Source organism: Gallus gallus, chromosome 11, assembly GCF_016699485.2.
Source record: "Gallus gallus isolate bGalGal1 chromosome 11, bGalGal1.mat.broiler.GRCg7b, whole genome shotgun sequence".
Taxonomy (NCBI): Eukaryota; Metazoa; Chordata; class Aves; order Galliformes; family Phasianidae; genus Gallus; species Gallus gallus.
In genome coordinates this window covers 9,530,675-9,552,091 of record NC_052542.1, presented here as the reverse complement: position 1 = coordinate 9,552,091, position 21,417 = coordinate 9,530,675, and the positions used below count along the sequence as shown (strand labels likewise).

Below are 21,417 nucleotides of genomic sequence, written 5' to 3'. Positions count from 1 at the left end.
CAAAAAACAGACAAAACCAGAATGAAATGAAAACAAAAACAAAATAACAACAAGGAAAAACCCACAAATGACACTGTAGAGGCTCAGGAAGTGGATTTCTGCCTCTTAGGAAAACCACTGTCGATTTTCTGACAGAATGACTAGAACAGAACAACATAATTGCTTTTTCTAGCTGACCTCCGCATTTCACAGCATTTCAGAGAAGCTGTAATTTTATTTGTTGTTGCCTACATGGCTTCTAGGTGTGTAGCTTCCAGCATGTAGTGTTTGTGCTTGGCTGTATAGGAGGATTCAGAGGAGCCTTGCTCTTGGTTACCTGCCATGTGACTTTTCACCTTCTTAAAGGTTTATTCAGTGGTAGCTGATTAAGCTGTGTTTCCAACTGCATTACAACACTGCAACAGCCAGCTGATGACAGATTCCATCCTTCTGGGACCACTTCATCTCAGTGAAGCATAGAGAAAAGGAGTTTTATTTCAAGTAAAATTGATACCAACACGTAGCTAATCAAAATGTTTTTGATATTTTTACTCTTATTTTGTATTCAGTTAGTCAGAGAATGGGTAGTCAGCTCCAGTCAGATATGCTATATTTTCCCAGTCACTCTGGATGTAAGACGTTACGTTCTTACAGAGAAGTCATAGCTTAATACCCTGATGCTGTTTTTTGTTATTTAACAAAAAACATACTTTGTTTATGTAAAATGAAGACAGTGTTTACGTACATCCGTCTCCTTTCAGTACTTTGTCCTTCCCTCAGCACATAGAGATAATTTTATGAGAAAGATGGTCTTTTCTAATCCTACTTTTACTGTATGCTTACCATAGCAAATGCTGCTCACGTGTAGACTACTATTTTGTCCAGATCTCTTCCCGCATTAAAAGACTTACATAATCGTATTGAGAGAGAGCACTTAGAGATCTATAATCCACTGGTCTTCCTGAATGACTTTTTACATAATGAAAATCTGTGAAGGGTAAATATGTTGAGTAGGAGTTCCATTAGCACTTAAATATAATAGATTTCTGGAAAATATACCTAAATAACACAAGCCTTGTATTATAAGATGGAAAAGAAAGCACATAACCAGTCCTTTCAGACTGTAAACAATAAGCATGTATTTAATTTTTAGTCTAGAAGCTAATGGTATCAGCCAGTGTACTTGGTTGTTAAATAACAGCATTCCCATAAAAGATCCATGTTTACTTGAAGAATTTTGAAACCAATTTTATTTCATGTTCATAATGCTGTTAAGTTTAAAGTGACGTTCGGGCTGCGACATGAGGAGAGTCACTTAATTGTGGTTCTGCATTCATTTTGTTAGCAAATTAAAAAACTAACATTTTCTTACATTTATGGACTAGGAGTCCTGGAACAAAATTACATATTGCTGCATTTAGCAGACCTCACTTCAGATAGTTTGATACAACTGCTGATCACTGTTGCTATCAATACCACAGGACTAAATTTTATGCTCTTTCAACTGTATATATCTTTTGTTAAAGTAAATGCTAGAAAAATGAGGACAGCATTTAGACCCTAACCACAAGAGGATCTGTTAGTCTAACCTAAAATGTTCTGTAGGTTTCAACTTCCGAAGCCAGTGGTTGAGTATTTACTCAACAATCCTGAGCAAGCAGTGCTGAAAGCAACATCACGCCTGCTATCCTAAAGGGAGCTGTTTCTTAAGGCCGAGATTTTTTGACTTTCCAAATGCCTGATTTCCCTGCTTTATAAATTTAGATATATCACTGTATTCAACTTTGGGTACATGAGAAGGGTGTGTTTATTTAAAGAAAACGTAATGTGAAGGCTTAGCAAGTTAGCTTAATTTCTGTAGTTGAAATAGGAACTTTTTCTTTAAAAGAACTCATTGAAAAGGTGTGTCAATATTCCAGTTTTCGTTTGTTTGCTTTTAATCACTGCTGCAAGCCAACCATTAAGTTATAAGAACATACTTTATTTTAAGTTAAATAAATAGTGACAATAACAAGTTTCATTCAAGTGTAGAAAATACCACTCATGCACAGGCAAAAACAATATAATTCAAGTCAGCAATAAGATTTCAGTATACAGCAAATTTAGTGCGTGTCCTATGAATAAGGACAAAAAAACTGAAGTAGAACAAGATTCAAATTAAGCAATGAGTATCTTCATATGTAGTGAAAACACAGTGACATTCTCATTCACTGGTCAGCAGCAGAATATTTGTATTCTCATCATGCTAAATTCAGAGTATTTGAAATTTGACTTTTTTTACTTACAAAAGTAGCATTTCCATTCTCCTTCCACTTGCACTCCAGTGGGAAAAAATCTGTGAATCCAGCACATTTATTTATTTCTTAACTTAAGAGAAACATCAGTACTTATGGACAGTGGTGGTTTCATATCGTTTTGATTGGCGTACTCATGCTCCTGAACTCTGTCACATTGTGCATACACTTGTATCAAGTGTGCTTTTTCTAACAGGAGATTAATAACAGGAACACTGTCTATTTAGATGAGACTGTAACAATCCTCTTAGAATTCTACTTCATCTTTTGATTTCATATATAAGAAAATACAGACTTTAATGAACAAATTAACAGTGGATAAATCTGCAGTCACCTTTGTCTGAAGATTTGAAAAGACATTATTTTTTCAAGGTTCAATCCTCTGTTAACTGCGTGCACACTCAAATGAAGTAAGACTTACTTAATTACCAAGTCTTCAGGTCCTGTGTTATTGAAAATCAAAGAAAAAAAGTAATGGACTGAAGATTTTCAGCTCAAGAACTCACTGTGGTTTGCTTTTGAAGATGAGTCTTAAAAATCCCTCTATACAAATAACTGTTGCTAAACATTATATCCATTTAGGATAACAAAGTAGAAAATAATGAATGCAGTAGATGTTATGTTACCATGTTTTTTATCGACCAGAAACCTGACTTGCATTACTGGGGTTTTCAGAACATGAGTTCAGATTACCTGATTTCAAAAGGAATATGACATTTTCAAGAAGCGAAGAAAAAAGTCCAACTTCTGATGCACCTTCATGTGAACTGAGTAACAGGAGACTGCAATGAGTGAAAACACTCATAAAACTTAGTGACTAGTGGTGGCCATCCTTAATGGTACGTTCTCCTGCAGCTTTTGCTGTATTTTCCATAAATGTGTTTACTCAGCATTATTGTGAAAGAGTTCTTCACATTTAAATCAGAACACAGCTATTACACCTCATATATGTCTAGACAGACTGAAGCAGTAGCACCAATTAAAACAGGCTTGACCGTTTAAGAGTGCTGCTGGGGATCTATACAAACCTAAGTTAGCTATGTACAAAACACATCCTCTGGAATGAGTGAAACACGGTAGAAAGGAACTTAGAGTCTTATACATTAATTCCTATGTGAATTGTGTCTAGATTGGATCAATGTGCATAACTCACAGTTCAAGCCTCCACTTGGCATTCTTCTTCCTCACTAGATTCAAATTTGTTACACACTTTTTCTGCCCAAATCCAGTTTTATTACATATTAAAAAGTCACCTGCTGCTGTTCTTAAAAGTTTTGTACTCAACTCAAAAAGTTATCACCTGTTCGTATATGTTGGTAACATACTTTTGTTAACAGAGATTATTTTCTAGTTACTTCACCAGACATATCTGATTATTACCTTTTGATATTGTGTCCATAATAATCGGTGTGGCAGACTAATTATGTATTAAAACCCCCATGTGATCGGGTCTCTATAATTCCCTGTGGAGCATCTTATATGCACTATAAGGTATGTACTAAGCATTCTTGAATGAATGGCGTGTATTTACATGAACAGAACAAATCTCCGTAAGTTACATAATAAAGAGCATTAACACATGGGTCCTTTTACAAGACATAACAGAGCTTCTCTGCAAAGTTAACGTCCCCTCAGTTCTACATTTAAACAGGCAATTCTTAGGTAAACACTGGGAAAGTTTTCTGCTGCTCTTGCTTTTATCCTCCCAAACTGCAGGGTATCCAATTAGACCAGTTATTTGTCAGACCACAGACTTCCTCTTTCCCAAATGATTTCTCAGAATGAATGAGAGATGAAATAGATTTTGTTTAGCATTATTGGGAATTCTGCAGAGACCTCAGGAGCTTGCAGAAATGTGACTGACTGGATGTCAAGAGGCCAAAATCTCTTCCTGTCAGCATGAGAGACGATGTCTTTCAGGACGACTAGACAGGTCTGCTTTCACCCTACATCACGGCTGTTTGCCAAACTATTTTCAAAAATTATTGCATCTGTTGTGGGTGGATTCATTGCTCCTCATCTCACAGTTAACTGTGAAGCTCAGTTAGATTGCATCTACAGAAAGAATCTGAACCAGTGGCAAGAATCAGCCTTTCTCCAGGGGGAGACAAAATCATGGTAAATGTGAAAGAAAACCACAGGGCTTGCTAGCATTTTTCTGACTATGCAGCTCTCCCTTTTCTCTCTAAGGATGTGGAAAGCCATCAGTATGTGCTGTGCCAGCCTGGGTTCTGTGCAACCCAGTCTAAAGCTACAAACTGTACTTGCTGAATATTGCTAGTTTTCTCTGTCCTCCTCCACACCTCCCCTTTCCCTGATCATTAACCTTTATTAAAATAGACATCTACACTCTCTTATTAGTGTCCATTCTTCTGTTTTTCCTCCACTGAAATGATACCTTGTGTATTGCTGAAAAAAAATCTCAATCCATTCTATTCTCTGGCACGCAAAACACCTGTGTTGGCCTCCAAATTCGTGTCAATCAGAAATACTGTAAACAGTGAGCAGCAGCAAACTGCCTATTCAAGAACAAAAAATACAGGCTTCTGAGAGTGATGATCTATTAATAGCAGACAAATCGCTGTTATAGCCAGTAGTGATAATACCCTCAATACTTCACAGTTAACCCTTACAAGTCCAGCTAACAAACACGTCCTAGTTTGCGGGCTGATTTGCATATTTTTCTTCAAAAAGCATGAAAGGAACTGTGCATTTCAGGATTTTGAGAGGCAAAAGTTTTTCGTTACATTTCCAAGTGCGAGGTTTGGATTCTCAGCACACCCAAGTGACAGGAGACGTGTGGCACGAAGCACTTTTGGGCGGCCCTGTGAGATCTCTCCAGTGCCAGCACAGTCTACGAGAGTTTTACCACACACACTGCCAGCACAATAGCAATAATGAGAACAGCGGAGAAAATAATCCCAGCCAGAACTTTGCTGATATCGCAGAAGGATTTATTTTCCTCCACAGAGATCATGCCAATGGAAGAAGCGCCCACGCTGATGGTGGATTTGAGTTCAGCCCCAGGGTCTTGCTTAGCCTCTACCGTCCACTGGGGGACATTGACCTTCATTTCCATCTCGTACATCATTTCTCCTACCTGGTTGATTTCGTTCTCCAGGTCCTTCAGATCCACCACGTCTATGTTGTGCTCAGCCTCGTACTTCATGTTCTGGACGCTCATTGCCCGGGCAGCCACGCCAGACGTGCCCCCGCTCATGCCCGTCTGGATCAGGTGCTTTTTGGGGACGTTCAGCGGGAACTCGTGCCCCAGCTCCAGGGCTCTCCTCATGTCGATCTCCAGGATCTCTAGGCACGTGGAGAAAATCACCCATAGTCTCTCGAACTCGGCTTTGTCCTCCTTACTCACGGTTTTGTCCCTCAGCACCGTGGTCAGCTTGTTCCTGTTGGCCACCGCCAGCTCCTGGGCTTTCTGCCGGGTCTTCTTCAACTCCTCGCGCAGGTTCTGCGAGTCCGAGGTGCCGCCGATGGTCAGCACCATGTGCCGGTAGCAGGCGGTCACCCGGCTGAGCGCGTCCAGCAGCGCCTTGCACTCCTCCTTCACCATGGTCCCGCCGTCCGGGCGCCTCCGCCGCGGTTACCCGGCCCCGGGAGCGAGGAGCTGCCCAGCGCAGCCGCTACCAGCACGCATGGCGGGGGACAGCCCCGTGTCGCGCCCGCCCCGCGGCCCCTCAGGCGGCACCGGCCGCTCCGGGCGCGGGGGGCGCGGGCAGCATCGCTTCCCCCGCTACCGCCGGCGGGCGGCACGACCGAGGCGCGCCATCCCGCAGAGCGCCGGGCGTCCGCCGATCGGGCGCCGTACTTTGACAAGTGCCAAACACGGGACAAAAGCAAACCCAAAAACTAAAGCTCCGGTTCTGGAGAACGGCGGCTCTCCCCACCCGCTGTCGGCACGAACCCGATCCGGCGCAGCTGGGCGCCGCGCAGTCACATGGCGCCAAGCGGGGAGCGCCCGCGGCCTCCGGGCGCGGCCCGGGCCGGCCCTATAAGCCCTCGCAGGCTCCGCCCCTGCAGGCTCCGACCCCCGGCGGCCGCCCGCTTCCTCGTTCGCTTCCCGCCGCTGCTCGGCCATTGGCTTCGTGCGGCGCCGCGCCGGCCCGCCCTGGATCCCGGTAGGGCTCGGCCGAGGCGTGGGGCGGTTAGGGGGGGCGGTGTTGGCGGGGTGAGGGTGCTCTCTCCCTCCTCCTCCTCTCCCTCTTTTCCTTCCGCAGCCCGCCGGTCGCTTTCCGCGGGGCCGGTCCCGGCGGTGCCCTCCCGTCCCCTCCTCAGGCAGAACGGCTGCGCCGCGGCCTGTGAGCCGCGCTGCGAGAGGGGAGGTGCCGGCCGCGGCCTGCTCCCGTGCTGGGGCTGGCGCGGAGCCGGTGGGGCCTGGGGCGGCCCTGCTGGGGGGCGGCGCTGTGCTCCCCGCCGCGTTGGCAGCCCCGGCTCTGGCGGCGTCCGGTGCGTGGCGCGGCGGCTCCTGGTGCCCGCGGTCCCGCTGCCACCTGCGGGTCGACCCGCTGCGCAGCGTCGGGAGCGCTTAATGCACTGCTGAACTTTCTCTCACCCCGGTACGTGCATTATTTATACCAGAGGAGTGCACTCGGATTCCTATCGGGCTCCATGATGCATGTGTTCTGTATATCGGTATCACAGATGCTTCAGTTCGTTTTTGGGGGGCAAGAATATGCGTGGTTTTACTTCTTTTCTATGGATTATTTAAGAGGGTCCCTAGGGAGCGTGAGTATGGGCCCAGAATGTCTAAGGGTAGTTGAAATCAAGTAATCATACATCAGAAGGTGCAGCAAAAGCAAGCTTCTTACTATAAAAAGTGATACGTTAGTGGCTGCCCTTGTGTGTGCTCTGAACTATGGTGTGGTCAGTGATGAGCTGTAGGCATGTTTGTACACAGACCTGTGTCTTCCAGAACAGATAACACTGACGCTGAGCTCTACGTAGCAGGCTGGGCTGTGCTGTCTCTTAACACGTGTTTCACCATGGCAGACTTCTAAAGAACTTGCTTGTCATGAAGCACACTGCTACATATGCCTTAATGCTCCTGGACAGCTGTATGGTTTGATGTTGCTACAGTAACTTATGAGAAGTGAAAACATCCTCCAAGAGAGGGATCGTGACCCTGTCCCTTATCGTGGCAGCACAGTGTGTACCAGAGGCAAGATAAGGTGCTGTGCTGGGCAGGCTCTGGGCAGGCTGGGTTTCTGTGGCTGTGCCAGGCCCGGGGGGGTATGCTGAGGCTGCGTTCCTTTTCCATGATTTGGTTGTATGGGGAGTTTGGTCCTCTGCTCCCCTGACTGCTTTTTGTTCTGCCTTTGTGTTGGACCAGGCCGCAAGTTGTGCGTAGCTTCTGCTGCACCCATGTGCACCTGTGGAAGAAACCAGCTGCCAAGTCCTGCAGCAGGCTGTGGGGTTACTGTGGAGCCACTGGGTAGCTCCCTGCCAGTGGTAGGCAAGGTGTGGTGAATCAATGTCTGTCCCTTGCTGGAATGAAGAAGCACAAGATGCTTTTGACCTTGTAAGTGAAGTTTTGTAACTGCTTAATTATTGTCATGTGGTAGAAGGATTAGCTCTAGGTTTCAATCTGGAGTCCTGTGTGACTTAAGCTTAATCCTAACTACGTTACACGTCCATGTGTATGTGGGCAGGAGCTGCACTGCTGCACCTTAATGAGGCTGCTATTCCTTGTGGCATGCCAGAATCCTGGAACTCAGTTTCTCTGTAATCCAGACGTAGCTGAGGAGGGGAAGGGATATTGCTTTAGGAACATGTAACTGCATAAATCCAAAGGTGGCAGCAGTCACAATCTGTGTCAGGTAATACCTAAAAACATCTCTGGATATGTCATGTGTGAAGAGAGGGTGTTCTGCAGATTAGCTCTAATTAAGTTCAGGTGTATGCAATTATCCTATTTGTGTGGATTCTGAAAACTCTTAAAATTTGGTTGTAGCTTATCAGATGTGATGCTGTGAAATCCAAGTCATGATAGCACTTTCAAAGAGGATGCTGACTAGCTGAAACTTTGTCCTAAAACTTTGACAAAAACAAACAAGCCTTGAAATTACAAGGGGGTTAGGAAGCAGCATGAGTGCAAGCTGAAATGTATTTGTTGGTTCTATAGAAAATCTTCCTTCCAACAGGTGTTCATGATAGTGTTCTTCATATTGCAGTACTCTTAAAAACTGCAAAATACTCTGCTGCTTCTTGAGCATTAGTGCTTGTTAAATCCTGTATCATTTTAATAGACTTAAGTGGTATTTTGGGTAAATACAAATCTGTTTTGTTTGAATGGTTGGTAAGTCTTGCCTCATGGCTTCACCTCTGAGATGAGCTCATACACTGAGTTCAGGCATCTGAATGCTGTGACCTGAGATGGTTGAAAGCCGCTGAAAGAACATAAGGATTGGATGCAGTGTGAACAAAACTGGTTGAGTGTCTGATAACACAGTGCAGCTTTGTTCACGTAACTCCTGGCTTGTGTTTTGTGGAGCATTTTGTTGTAAAGCATCTTGAAATGTTGATCCAGAGTGAGAATTTTCATTTCTATCATGGGGGAACATCAGTCCGATAAGCCTGTTGTGGACTTGCTGTTGGGTGGCTTTCAGTTACCTTGGGCCAGTGTATGGTGCCCGATGTGGTATTAAAGGCCAGTAGTGCTTAGAATTGTTTGCTGTGCTAGTTGGAAGAACTTTATCTGTGTGACTGCTTCCACCTTCCTTCCTCTCTTCCCTCTGCTCCTCAGAAAGAAAAACTAGTGTAATTCAGTGTTTCCCACAAGTAGATAACCTAGTAACGGGCAGATGTTTAAGCTCTTAGCATTGATGAGACACAGCTAGTGTTGGCCTGCAGCAACTTGGTTTTCCTACTCAGATGTGCAGAAAACAGACGTCGTCTGCTATGAACGTGAGCAGTCTGTGACTGTGGTCAGGACACAGTGTTTGTGTCTCCGTTTTAGTTTTTGGGCCCAATGCATACATTGGGCCCAATGCTGAGGAGTTATACAACTTCTTTGCTTTTGTGAGTGAAGGATCACCATAATCGGCTTAAGAAAACACAGTTTATGCTTGTACTTCCACACCTTAGTTTTTGTGTGGTCAGTCCCCTGTGAATTTGTATGCTGATACCTCTGCAAGCCTGCAGAGGTGGCCTTGTGTAAATACATTGAACAGATGGTGAGAACTTTGTCTCATCTGTTAATGTTTGTTCTCTAAATATGCTCTTCTTAGTCTTCATAGTTCTACTGATCAGCCTTTTCTGCGCTCTTCTTCACAATTTGCTTGTGACTTGCTCAGGATTCCCAATTTGAGTCTTCAGTGCAGCCTTAGCAATGGTAAGCTAGAGAACAAACATGAGTGAGGGATTTGCAGCTACTCAGTATATTTTTAAACTTGCGAGAATTGGGAATTCAGTCTTTCTTGGGTTGTTTGGAATGCAGCTTGTTCTAAGTATCTGCGTAATGCCAACAGAGGATCTCTGAAGTCAGGGGAGGTGATTGGGTAAAAGCACACAGCATCCTGTGGGAAGGGGAGCTGCTGGTAGAGTGCTGATCAGAGGGATGAAATAGGTGGCTGCTGGGAGTCAGGCCGCTATGTACTTAGGCCTCAAGGCTGAGAGAAATGCAAATGTTTTAGCATCAAGCAATGGTGTGAATGCACTAAATTAGAAATCAGCTGTCTGACCCCAAATAGAGAAGTGGCCTCTGTGTGGAGAGGGGATGTGCAGAGACACCAACCAAAAAAAAAACACCCCAGACAAACAAGAAACCAAACACCTCACACAAATCTGAGCTCTGTACCCTTCAACTGGAGAAATGTGACTGCAGGGGAGATGCAGTTGAAAAAGGAGCATCTTCCTGGAATGGCATTGACCTCTCCTTCCCAGAACCTGCTGCATCACTGTCAGGCTCACATTCTGGGATGATATAACTTAGATTTCCCCTGGTTTATAGGAAGCCTTGAGCTGATTGATGCAGATTCACTACTCAATGCTCTGATAATTCAGAGGTGATAGTCTGATATACTTCACTTCAGTAAAAGTCAGTGTAAGCTGCAGCTGAATGTAAGAGGTAGAAATAGTTTCCTCTTGATCTGTCCCTCGTGGTGAGCAGGGTGCACTGGAACGTGTCTCAGAGCCATGGTTCATCAGATGCTCAGTACTCATTCATTAGGGGTGGGAGTTCTTTGGTATGCCCAGAAACAGAGAAGGTGTTCTTGCTTCATGATGAAAATGCTGATTTGAGGTCTCAAGTCCAAACTGTGACTTTTAGCCTCAAGTAGTCTAAATATGAGGAGTAATACTACAAATAAAACTGTAGTTAAACTGGTAACTAGTTTTATGTGGACTGAGGCTACTTAAGTCCCACTGTTAAATTTCTGTTTGCAGAGTGCTTTAAGATATGCTTAGATTCAGCTGTACTGCTAACAAATAGTGCTCTGAAAGACTTTTGTGGGTGGGGGGAATGTGGGAGAAACCCACTGTGTTTGAAAAGTCATTTGGGACTAGGGAACAATTGTTTCATCCAGGTTTCTTTCTGCAGTGCTCTACAGTTCACTGATGTGATAAATACGCTTACAGACTTTACCAGCAGAGTCTCAGTATAATGTTTAGCTGTTCTGAAATAAACAACTTGTAGCTGAGTAATAAGTTACTGCTTGGTCTGACTTGTGTCATTCCTCTGAGCTTTTCAGCAAGTGATATTCTAGTTATTGGTTTACTAAGCTGGGGTTGTTACTGTTGTATAAGAGTCTGCAAGCAAAGATGAAACTGATGTCAGTGTGAAACAATCAAGTCAATCTTGTGCTGTTCACCACTGAATATGAAGTGTTTCCATACAGAATCCTTTGTGCTGTCATGAAAGGTGTTCTCTGTAGTATGTCTCATTAGGTCTTCAATGTTAAAGCAGGATATTCAGGAGGTATACTTCAGAACTGAATAAAGATTTTTAGAATGGGGACATAATGTAGCTGTCAAGTAAAAGCAGTGGCATCTACTTTAATGACTATTTCAAAATCTTTCTTAAAAAGAGCTGGAAATGAATAGGCCTGTGAAAAGCACCTGATTTCAGTATCTCTAAAGGAAAACCTAATGACAAAAACTTTCATAGCTAAGAACTGCTTATTGCTCCCAGTCCCAAAGGTCGTAGCACTTGGTTTCCACTCTTCTGGAGAAAAGTGGAATGCTTGGATTCCATTGCCTGGCTTTTCACTTCAGCTGTTCCTGGTGCAAGATGTGTCATTAGAACTATCACTTTGTTCTTAATCTACAAAGGACTTGGCTGTTCGAAGGGTATGATTATGTTGGATTGTTTTTTTTTGTAAAGAGTAACAAAATGCTTATTGGATTCTCTGATGAGCTGGCTTCTGTTCTTCCAGCGATCAGAGCTACTTCTGTGTTTACAGGCGTGAAGCCACACAGCTAAGTGATTCCATTTAAACATTTTGAAAGTAGTACTTATGTATTGCTTTACAGCTTAGCATGATAGAATTTAATAAACTTAGTGAATATGGCTTATGAAAATTTTCAATGGGCTTTCAGTTATACGTTACCAGAACTGTTCAGTGCCTATATGACTTTGTGCTTTTTCCTGCTTGCTTAATGTTAGTAAATCTAAAGCTGTCTGAGGTGCAACTGGAGGAATAATTCCACCACCTGCCCCTTCAGTTCCATTAGATTGAGGTTGGATGTTGTGTTCTGCCAACAAATTCTCAATGGAATATTCTAATGCGTTCTTAGAATTACTGAAATGCATTAGCTGTGATGTTCAGATGCACTTAACTTTTGAGATGGAAAGAAATCGACTTATCTCAAAAATGCTTGAGCCAAAATCTGGGGGGGGTCTTTAATGTATTCTTCAGTTTCTGTAGACTTGATCTATAGAAGTATAGTGTGAAGGACTTGGCTTTGTTGTAGTTACTAATACTACGTGGCCTATACATCCCCATTTCTGTCTGGACAAATGTAGTTGATTAACTGCTTCGGTTAATTTAATGAACATTTTCATTCTTTCTTTTGCATACCCACACATTAATCAGATATGGTAGCCATCCACTAACGGAGCAGTGCGCAGATGCAGGGCTGAGAGAAAGATGTGAGAAAAGAGAAGGAAATGGAGAATCCATTCTCAAAGCAGTACTCATTTGACTACTGGTTGCTACTTCCTGCTGTGCAGGGACTTGGTTGCAGCTTTATGTGCCCAGATAGCAGATCGAAGTCTTCAGTCTGCTTCTGCTCAAGGTGGCTGGCAAACACTTCTGTGAACTGAAAGTTAAAGCTTCCTTATTGGGGTTTTAGCATGTTGACAGCATCTTAGTTGCACTACAGTAGCTAAAATGCTAGAATTAATGCAGATTCTTGTCACTTCTTTTTTGAGCTCTCAAGCTTGAATTATTGCTGCAGTCAGTAGTTCTGCAGTAAACAAAATGCCTGGCTCTATGTGGTAACTCATGAGCCAGATCTGAAGATTCCTGTTTCAAACTCAGTGTGTTGATCTGTTAACTGAAACAGTTCTTACAGTACCCTGATTTTTTCTTTACATGCAAGCAGTGACTTAAGAGCTGCATCAGTCAAACAGCAAATTTCATAAGCTAAGGTTTTCTATGGGAGTTTCTCCCCTCCAATATATCCCTTCTATCTGTTTTGCTAGGGTATTAAATATTGTTCTTAATTTCTTACTAGACAAAGCTTCTCACTTCTGTGATGAGATGCAGGTTTTTGGAGAAGGGAGGTCTATGGGACGTGTTCTTCCTTCCCTTTTCTACTATGGGAAAGAATTCTTTGGACTTAGATTCATTAAGCTGAAAAATGGGCAATATAGCAATTGGAAACACATATGCACTGCAGTTTTGTCTCTGTAGTCTGATGCTTAGTTGCCTTCTTGTGTCAGTGTGCTCTTGGCTCGTCTCCCCACAGCCCAGCCCCTGACATCCTAATACCTTCTTGCACACTGTGTAGAGGGTCACAGCATTCTCATCTACAGGTTGACTGGATAGTGAACATGAATTCACAAATAAAAAGGCAGGTGAAGATGCTTTGGTGGGCCATCTTCTTCACTAAGAGCTTGTTTTGGAAAGTATCTTGAGAGATCACATCATCTAGTGAGGCTAGAAGGCTGGATCTGTATCACTTCTAGTAGAGGTTTGTTTAACAGGTTCTTAAAGATTTACAGTATTGGAGACTCGATAGCTTTGACAAGTGACCTAAAACATGTGTTTGTCTTTTTTTAAAGTTGTTCCTGATCTGTAACCTGACTCTCTCTACCTAAGCTGAGGCCTATTTCTTCTACAGATGTGGAACAAAATGCCCTTGCTGAGACCTTGGTACATCTGGGGGATTTTCTTACTTATCTCATGCAGTTTCTTTACTTTAACCAGTATCACTGCACCGTGTTCTCCATCCTCCTTTTCTGCCTTCCTCACTTAAGATTCTTCAGTCAATTTCATCTTCCTGGAAGTGTAGCATCCAAAAAGGAATATAGGGCTCCAAAATAAACTTTGACATGGCTGCTGATTTTGCTAGCTGCATGTGTTCATACAGCCCTCTATGACATTTGCCTTCTGTATAATAAGTTGACATTGAATCATGGTTGAACTGTGAGTTCTAAGTCATTTAAGGTCTTACTGGAATTATTGCTTAGCTGGTTCTTCATAGGCAGTTAATAGGTAATTAGTCCTGCTTGATAAGGTCTGTCTTAGTGCTGGGATAGCAAAATTGATGTCCTTTCATAGAAGATATTTTTCCACTTTTGAAAAGTGGATCATCTGGAGCTTCATGAGAAGAAACTGCTGGAGGCAGTTACCTGCTGCTGCCTTAGCATGAGCCACTAAAAACAACTGAGGTTATCCCGTCTGCAGGTAACTGCCAATAGCTTTATAGCAGGAATGACTTGCAGGCTTAATTGATTACATTTGTGTTGAGTTCTCCTTGTGCCTAATTATAAGGAAGGACCAGACTGTACGTAGATCGAGTAACAGACAATAGATCAGTTAACAGCATAGCTGAAACTGAAGGACTGTTTAAAAATCTGTGCGAATTGGGGATGTATTTTTCCATCCTATTATACTGTAACACAGTGGTTTCATGTCTCTGTGCCAATCTGTGGAGAAGGACATGTTTGTGGTACCAGTACGGCACTGCCATAGCTCAATATTTCAAGTACTACATGATAAGCATCAGAAGCTCACACTGAGCAAGTAATGTGCTAAGTAGAAGTCCAGACTTGAGAAAGCAGGGAAATCATAGAATCACAGAATGGCTTGGGTTGGAAGGGACCTCAGGGATCATCGAACTCCAACCTTCCCTGTTGCATGCAGGGCTACCAACCTCCATATCTAATACTAGACCAGGCTGCCCAGGGCCCCATCCAACATGGGCATTTCCAACCTGGAAATGCTAATTGTGTAAGGATGGCTTGCTCAAATTAAAGTCCTATTGCTTTTCTCACCTTTTCCTGGTACATACAGCTGAAATTGCAGGAGGAAGCCGTGTGACTTACCTTTCTTATTTCCTTGGGGAATCTGGATGAAGGCAAAAGACATAAGACTTATGTCTTTTTTTTTTTTACTTAATTAAGCTCTCGTAAGCTTGTTAACCTTTGTTCTTCTGAATAAAATAATGCTGAAGTTATACTAGAAGGGTCCTATCAGTGTTTTTCATGTCCTTGTGTCTGGAGAATTAAAAGTAAACAGAAGGTTTAGTGCCTCTAGAAATCCTCTTTTCCCTGTGACGCACCTCGTGGTAGCTCTCCAGTGTCTAGCAGTTGGATTTCTGTCTCTGGTAGCTTTTCTGCTTGCTGTTTTGCCAGATGTTGTCAGTCTGACTTCAGATGATTGAGACCTTTTCTATGGAAGTAGAGATTACCACAAATACTGGATTTCATTGGTGCCTTTTTAATTACGGCTTGGTTATACATACCTGCTTCTTGTACCTTTCCTAAAACTTTCCCTGGAAAGTTGGGGATTACATTACACAGGGATTCCTGTTACACTGTCTGGGTGTCTCACTGATGTGTATGTCAGTAATTGTCGCTTACCTGAGCTTACTGTGAAAGCATCAATGTCCCACAGTGTTACAGAATCTGCTGTGAAGAAGCTTTTAATTCCTGTCTTCTGGTTTGTGTTAGACCTGAGCTTGTGTATCAGATTGGTTATAATGTAGATCTTAATATCCATCTTCCTCCATTAAATTTTTCCCAGCAGATCATGCACTTTAAAGGACAAAGGAGACCTTGTGAGGATACATGTGTAATAGGAAATGTTTTGTTATTTGTGTGGACTGTATGTGTAGCTCTTTCTGAATAACTTCTGAGTGACTGTGTTTAATTTCTTGGTAGTTAAGCATGACATTAGCAGCTCACATGGGAGACCTGAAGCTACTTCTTTCTTCTTAGACATTGCCCCTTTGATATTTTGTAATATTATACATTCACAGATACCATGTACTATACATTAACCATTCTCCTTATGTTTTCTAGAAAATCTCCTTGGGGTATCTGAAGTCCATATGGCTATGTATGATGAAGACCTCTTGAAAAATCCCTTTTATTTGGCCATTCAGAAGCGACGTCCTGATCTCTGCAGCAAAGTTGCAGAACTCCATGGTATTGTAAGTATAATTAAGTGTATTCTAAAATAACTTACTAAGTAGCAGCAATTTTATTTAAATTCCGTGGTTCCTAAGACTCATGGAAATCAGTATAGGCTGCAAAACATTTTTTCTGCAAATGTGGACCTCTTGGTAACTGCACAGTAGTAACAGATGGAAGTGAGAACTTCTAACCTTTACAGGAAACGTACTTTCTTTGATACAAACTAGTTGTATATTCTTGCAGTTGTGATTTAAATTAGGATTGACCTCTTGAAATCCCTGGCGGATGGACAATCACTTATTTCTGACAGTATTTTATATAGCAAATCAAAGCCATTGAACTGAGTTGGAATAAAAAAACTGCAATTCTTTGAAACTTCTAATCTGAATATCCTGCTGTAAGTGTTGATCTAAAACTCAGTGTGTGGAGATTCTATTAAACTCAGCTTATTTCTATCAGATTATAAAATTAAGCTTTTAATTGAACAGGGCTCTTTCTGTTACTTATTACTGAAGGTAGTGATATGATTAGTGAACAGATTTTAGCATTTCTGCTAGTCCTGTCTGTATTCTAACACCTAATATTATTGACATCCTTATCTTAATCTTATCCTTAATTCTTTGCATTAACTGTACTGCAGGCTTGCATGAACTTGCTGCTTTCTAGTATGTATGGTTATCTCAGTGATGTGGAATAAGAAGCATTTTTTAAAGAAGTACCTGTATATTAAAGTTTAGTAACTATTTGTATAGTCTCAGAAGATTATTGGAGAACCTGAACAACGAAAGTTGAACACTGCTTGTGAAGACAAATCTGTCAAATATTTGCAGAACCCAGGTGTACCATTAACATTCAAAGTTTTCTTTCTGCTCTTGAGCCTGACCTCTTACACTGGTGGTTCTGGAGCTGATAATGGAATGACTCTACATTTCCAGGATAAGAGCACTCGTACTGAGTTATACTGCCATTTCTGGAGAAGGAAGGCTGTCATTTCAAAAGCAGAAGCAATTTGAAGATGCCATTTCTTGACAATGAAATGTGTTTCTTTTTAGCGTGTATAGAGTTCCTGGTACTGAAAGGAGTGAGATCTCACACTTTGTTCATAATTTTTCCTCATTGAATAGTATTTTCCTGTTACTTTAAAGTGCTCATCCACTGCTTTACTCCAAATGACTGAAATTACTCTGAGAAAGTATAGTCTGAATGTAAAATAACTTAATTAAAAGAGGAAACTCAAGATTCCTTTTGGATTGACAGTAGGAGTTTGAGCTTCTTGATACCAGAACAAACTGAAAATTAGATTAGCATTGTATATACAGATGTTAAAATGAGTCTTGCTTACTAGTCAAGAATTTGTCTTTATGTGCCAACCTATTGTAGTATAAAAGGCAAAAAGCAATCAGAATTTAACTGGTGATTTATTGTATTTAACTTCAAATTGTGATCTAACTCTATTTTAGGTATTAGTTCCATGCAAAGGAAGCCTTTCAAGCAACTGTCTTTCCAACTGCCAGTTTGAATCTTATGTACTGAAGCCACTAGAAGAAAATTTTCAGACCTTAAATGGAAAGGTATGTTTGTTTTGGTATCTTGGGGATGCTCTGGTAAATGATTCACTGCAGTTGGTAACTAACTGAACTAATGGTGGTTACAGGAGCTAGCAAAGACTTAGTGCCAACTGGCAAAAGAAATATGTCACCCATCTAAGACGGTGTTCTCCGGGATATGTTGCTTTCTAGTGAAAACTGTTTTGATATGGACTCAAATGGTTGTACTATTTAGATGATTCTGACTCTGATTTTCAGTTTACTACTTTAGTGAAGCAACTTTGTCAAGCTTATCTGTGTTTTTTAGTTATGGAATTTTTGACTGTAAATTGGTTCTCTGCATTTTGGGCTGTTAGGAATCTTGTTGCCTGGCCTAAGGGCCATTTTCACTTAGTTAACTGCATCTTTAGCCTTCATGCTGTCTGTACTGTATGCAGATGCAAGTTCACCAAGGTTTAAGACAATTAGGGTAGTACTGAGTAGTATGTGAGGCCTGATTTAGAAACTAATGTAAAGCCATTATAACCAGTGCTAACACTGCATAGGTTTAAGATGAATTTTTTTCTGCTTGCCATTTTTGCAGTACAGTCTGAAATTTTGCACCTATTTGCAGGCAGTCATTTAGGTATTCTTATTGTAGATGTTCACATTGGAATTCTTCAGGAGATAAAGCTGAGTATGAGAAATATAGACAAGCTGGATGGTGTCTTACTTGGCTGAACTCTGGACAACAAATATAAATTTTGTTTTCAGTTCCCTTTCTACTTCAAGTGCTTGAAAATCTGCAAATAGTTACTTGATTTCAGATACCCTCCAAACATTCTTTAGTGGGGGGCTTGTAAGGAAAGTGAGTACAAGCAAGATTGAGCTAGCTGTTGTAAATTGCAGGAATCCCTGTTTCAACCTACACAGCGTGGGAATATGAAAAATCTGGAGTCTGTGACTTTTCCATGTTACAAGATTCTCTTATTTCTCTGGACATATAACTGTGCAATGCAGAAGTCAGAGTAATTGTGGTTTTTTTTGGAATTTTTCCACTTTTTTTTTCCAGGAGATCTTCATACAAGGAAATCTTGTCATCTTAGGAAACGGTTTTAACTACCATCTCTCGGTACCTGTTCTTTTTGAGGAAACATTTTACAATGAAAAAGAAGAGAGCTTTAGTATTTTGTGCATAGCTCATCCACTGGAAAAAACAGAAAACTCAAGTAGGTATTGCAGTGATAACAGTTGGTCTTGTTTGCACAGCAAGCAAATCAGTATCTTTCTTTAATGTGCTTTATTCATTCTGAAAAGTACTGAGTTGACTGAAAGCTCCCAGCATTTACTGATATACTGGTGTGGACGTTAGTATGTTGCTGTAAAAGCATTAAGTTAGTGCCAGCCAAACTTCATTTTTATAGGGCTTGTGTCTCAATCTCCATGGTAAAGAATTATGGAGTACTTGATAAAGCTTGATTTTTGTTGTTGTTTTTAGCAAAGCTTAGTTTAGTGTTGTCTGTTAAAAGATAGAATTTAATCTCTTTAATCACACCTGTCTTCAGATGCAAAGTGGATGCACAAAATTGGATTATGGTAAATTCATAGTCACTTCATTAGTGTTTAGAGGCTGTGTAGCATAGCTACGTAGCAGCTCATTTGGAGGTCATCTTGTCACGTTTCATTTAAGGTATTCTTTTTTTTCCTAATATTGAAAAAGCCTCTTGATGAGGCTAGAATGGTCTTTCCAAGGCTGCTACTCAAGCTTTTAATGTAACAGGATTTCCTTATGAAATTTTGTACCAAATAAGTAACTGAAGCTACTTGAAATGTATGCTTTTTCTGAATTAAAAGCATCCCAACTTTCTAAATAAGTAAGAATGTAAACAGAAGGCGAAGTGGTACAGGGCAAGCATGAGAATAGTACTGTGAGAAGAGTGGACATATGCTGGAAATAAAATAGCTGAAATACATAGAGGCTCAAGCTATAACTGAGTATATCCATAAAATCTGTTCTTCACTTTTTGGCTATTATTAGTATAGTTGTACAGCAGCCTTTCAGAAGTGAGGTGACTTGTAATTTCTAAGTAATGTGAAATGAATGAGTTCAAAGCCTGTTATTAGTTGCCCTTTGAGTGCAGATGAAGGGCTTGCCTAGAGATTTTCTTGGAAAAGCTATATATAAATGCATGAATTCAAAACAAGGGATCAAATTGTATTATTTAGAAGAAAAGTGGATTTGGTTCAACATTTACACGGAGCAACTTTGCCCTCTCATTCAGAAAAAAAGGGTGCCTATAATAGTAGGCTATTAAGTAGGCTATGTAAAAGTTCAGGATGTGGGTGTTGTTTTGTTTCATTTTTTTTACAGCTTGTTCAGAGCACTCTATCTTCCTGCCTGAGCACTCAGTCAGTACTGTAATATGCTTTTCTTAAATTTCATGCCTGTCTCACGCTTGAGTTATGAGCAGCAATAAATTACCCCCAGAGTAAAATAGCATGAAGAATCAGTTTTTAGCTATTCCAAACAGATACGTGATATAAAAGGCAAGAGAGCTGGCTCTAAGTGTGGTTATTTAACTGCAATAACTTTTCATAATTGGAAGCAACACCTTCATTTAAAAGCACAGTAAGCTGAATTAATGTTTCATTACACACAAGTTGGCTTGATATCTAGTGTGAGGAAAGAGCTTTACAGTGCATGTGTATTCAATGTGTTAATTCTTGGGTTTCATTTTTAGATGAATCTACAGCTTCGTCAAACCTTTATTCTCTTAAAAATATCGAAGATGTTAGAGAATTCTTGGGAAGGCACTGTGAGAGATTTGATAAATACATAGGATCCTTCTACCGAACATTTAAAGAACATGAACGGAAAAGCCTCCGCCACTACATAGTCAGTATCTTGCTGCTTGATGCTTAATTTACTAAATATAATTCACTTCACTGCTTTGGATATCTTTTTCTGTTTAGATTTTCTACGTCAGAATAGTCCAGGGAGGGAGGTAGGAAGGGAGAAAAGAATTTGTAACTGTGGATTACTGCATCTTGACTATGTAAATGCAGTTCTAGCTAAAGATCTTACTTTGCTTTTGTTGATACTGTATGCTTCTAAGTCAGGGAAGCTCTCCTTTTTTTGCTGTTTTATGCTTTGTTGCTTCGTATTATTAACCCAAATCTACTTTTTCTTTTCCCTCCCAGGATTCTGTCAGTGCACTTTATACCAAATGTCTCCAGCATCTTCTGAGAGATTCACACTTGGTAAACACATCATTAAATACATAGTATGTAGTGTTACTTAAGCAATAAATCATTTAACTCTCTTGCTGTTTATGTGGCTTTTCCTTTTTTAGAAGATGCTTGCGAAGCAAGAAGAACAGATGAATCTGATTAAACAAGCAGTTGAAGTAAGCATCTGAAATGAAGGAAAACAATTGGCAAGCAATTTTAGCTGTCCCTTTCATGTCTAAGCTGTTTGTTTTTTTCCAACAGATGTATATCCACCATGCTATTTATGATCTAGTCTTTAAATATGTGGGGACTATTGAGGCAAGTGAGGTAAGTTTGTTTGATTTCTGAAGATTAATTACATTAATCCAATGCATTTAAAAAACTTGTTGCCTTTCTGCTTATTAGGATGCTGCTTTTAACAAAATCACAAGAAGCCTTCAAGACCTCCAGCAAAAAGACATTGGAGTAAAGCCTGAGTTTAGGTGAGTGTTAGTTTTTGAGCAGTCACTTAGATCCTGTCTCAAATAGGTTTCTGGCAGGCCAAAAAATTATCTTTCAGACAATAGTAGATTTTTATTATGCTTCATTCCTTTGAGATAGAAAAATTGTCATTTTAAGGCAGTTGTTTCATTGAACTTCTTTGCTTTTGGGGTTTTATGCCTCCCATTCAATCTGCAAGGTGCAGAAATGCAAGTGTAGGGTAGAGATAGAAATGTGTTAATACCATTCTTCATTTCAGCTCTGAATAAGTTCAGACTTGGATTTTGGGCATCCTGCACAGGAGCTATGA

The 21,417-nt window shown here is 41.1% G+C and overlaps 2 protein-coding genes across 11 annotated transcripts in view; one reads left to right on the top strand and one right to left on the bottom strand.

Annotated features, from left to right (window-relative positions):
• Window positions 1-1,941: 1,941 nt before the first annotated feature.
• Window positions 1,942-6,197, bottom strand: RGS9BP (regulator of G-protein signaling 9 binding protein). The gene is given in 1 exon segment (NM_204505.1): window positions 1,942-6,197. A coding segment is annotated over 1 exon segment (714 nt). The 5' UTR covers window positions 5,842-6,197; the 3' UTR covers window positions 1,942-5,127.
• A 101-nt stretch (window positions 6,198-6,298) lies between these two features.
• Window positions 6,299-21,417, top strand: part of ANKRD27 (ankyrin repeat domain 27) — a 41,970-nt gene continuing 26,851 nt past the window's right edge. For 2 of the 10 annotated variants that reach the window (XM_015292432.3, XM_046899463.1), the window contains exons 1-9: window positions 6,299-6,406; window positions 15,757-15,887; window positions 17,331-17,441; window positions 18,469-18,625; window positions 20,138-20,292; window positions 20,598-20,657; window positions 20,750-20,803; window positions 20,889-20,954; window positions 21,033-21,109. In XM_015292432.3, the coding sequence (XP_015147918.2) occupies window positions 15,786-15,887; window positions 17,331-17,441; window positions 18,469-18,625; window positions 20,138-20,292; window positions 20,598-20,657; window positions 20,750-20,803; window positions 20,889-20,954; window positions 21,033-21,109 (782 nt within the window). In that variant the 5' untranslated portion in view covers window positions 6,299-6,406; window positions 15,757-15,785. Of the gene's footprint in view, window positions 6,845-7,617; window positions 7,807-11,053; window positions 13,422-13,512; window positions 13,604-14,024; window positions 14,138-15,756; window positions 15,888-17,330; window positions 17,442-18,468; window positions 18,626-20,137; window positions 20,293-20,597; window positions 20,658-20,749; window positions 20,804-20,888; window positions 20,955-21,032; window positions 21,110-21,417 lie in introns of those variants that run through there. The other 8 variants (XM_046899462.1, XM_040707066.2, XM_015292436.4 and 5 more) reach the window with 7 other exon arrangements.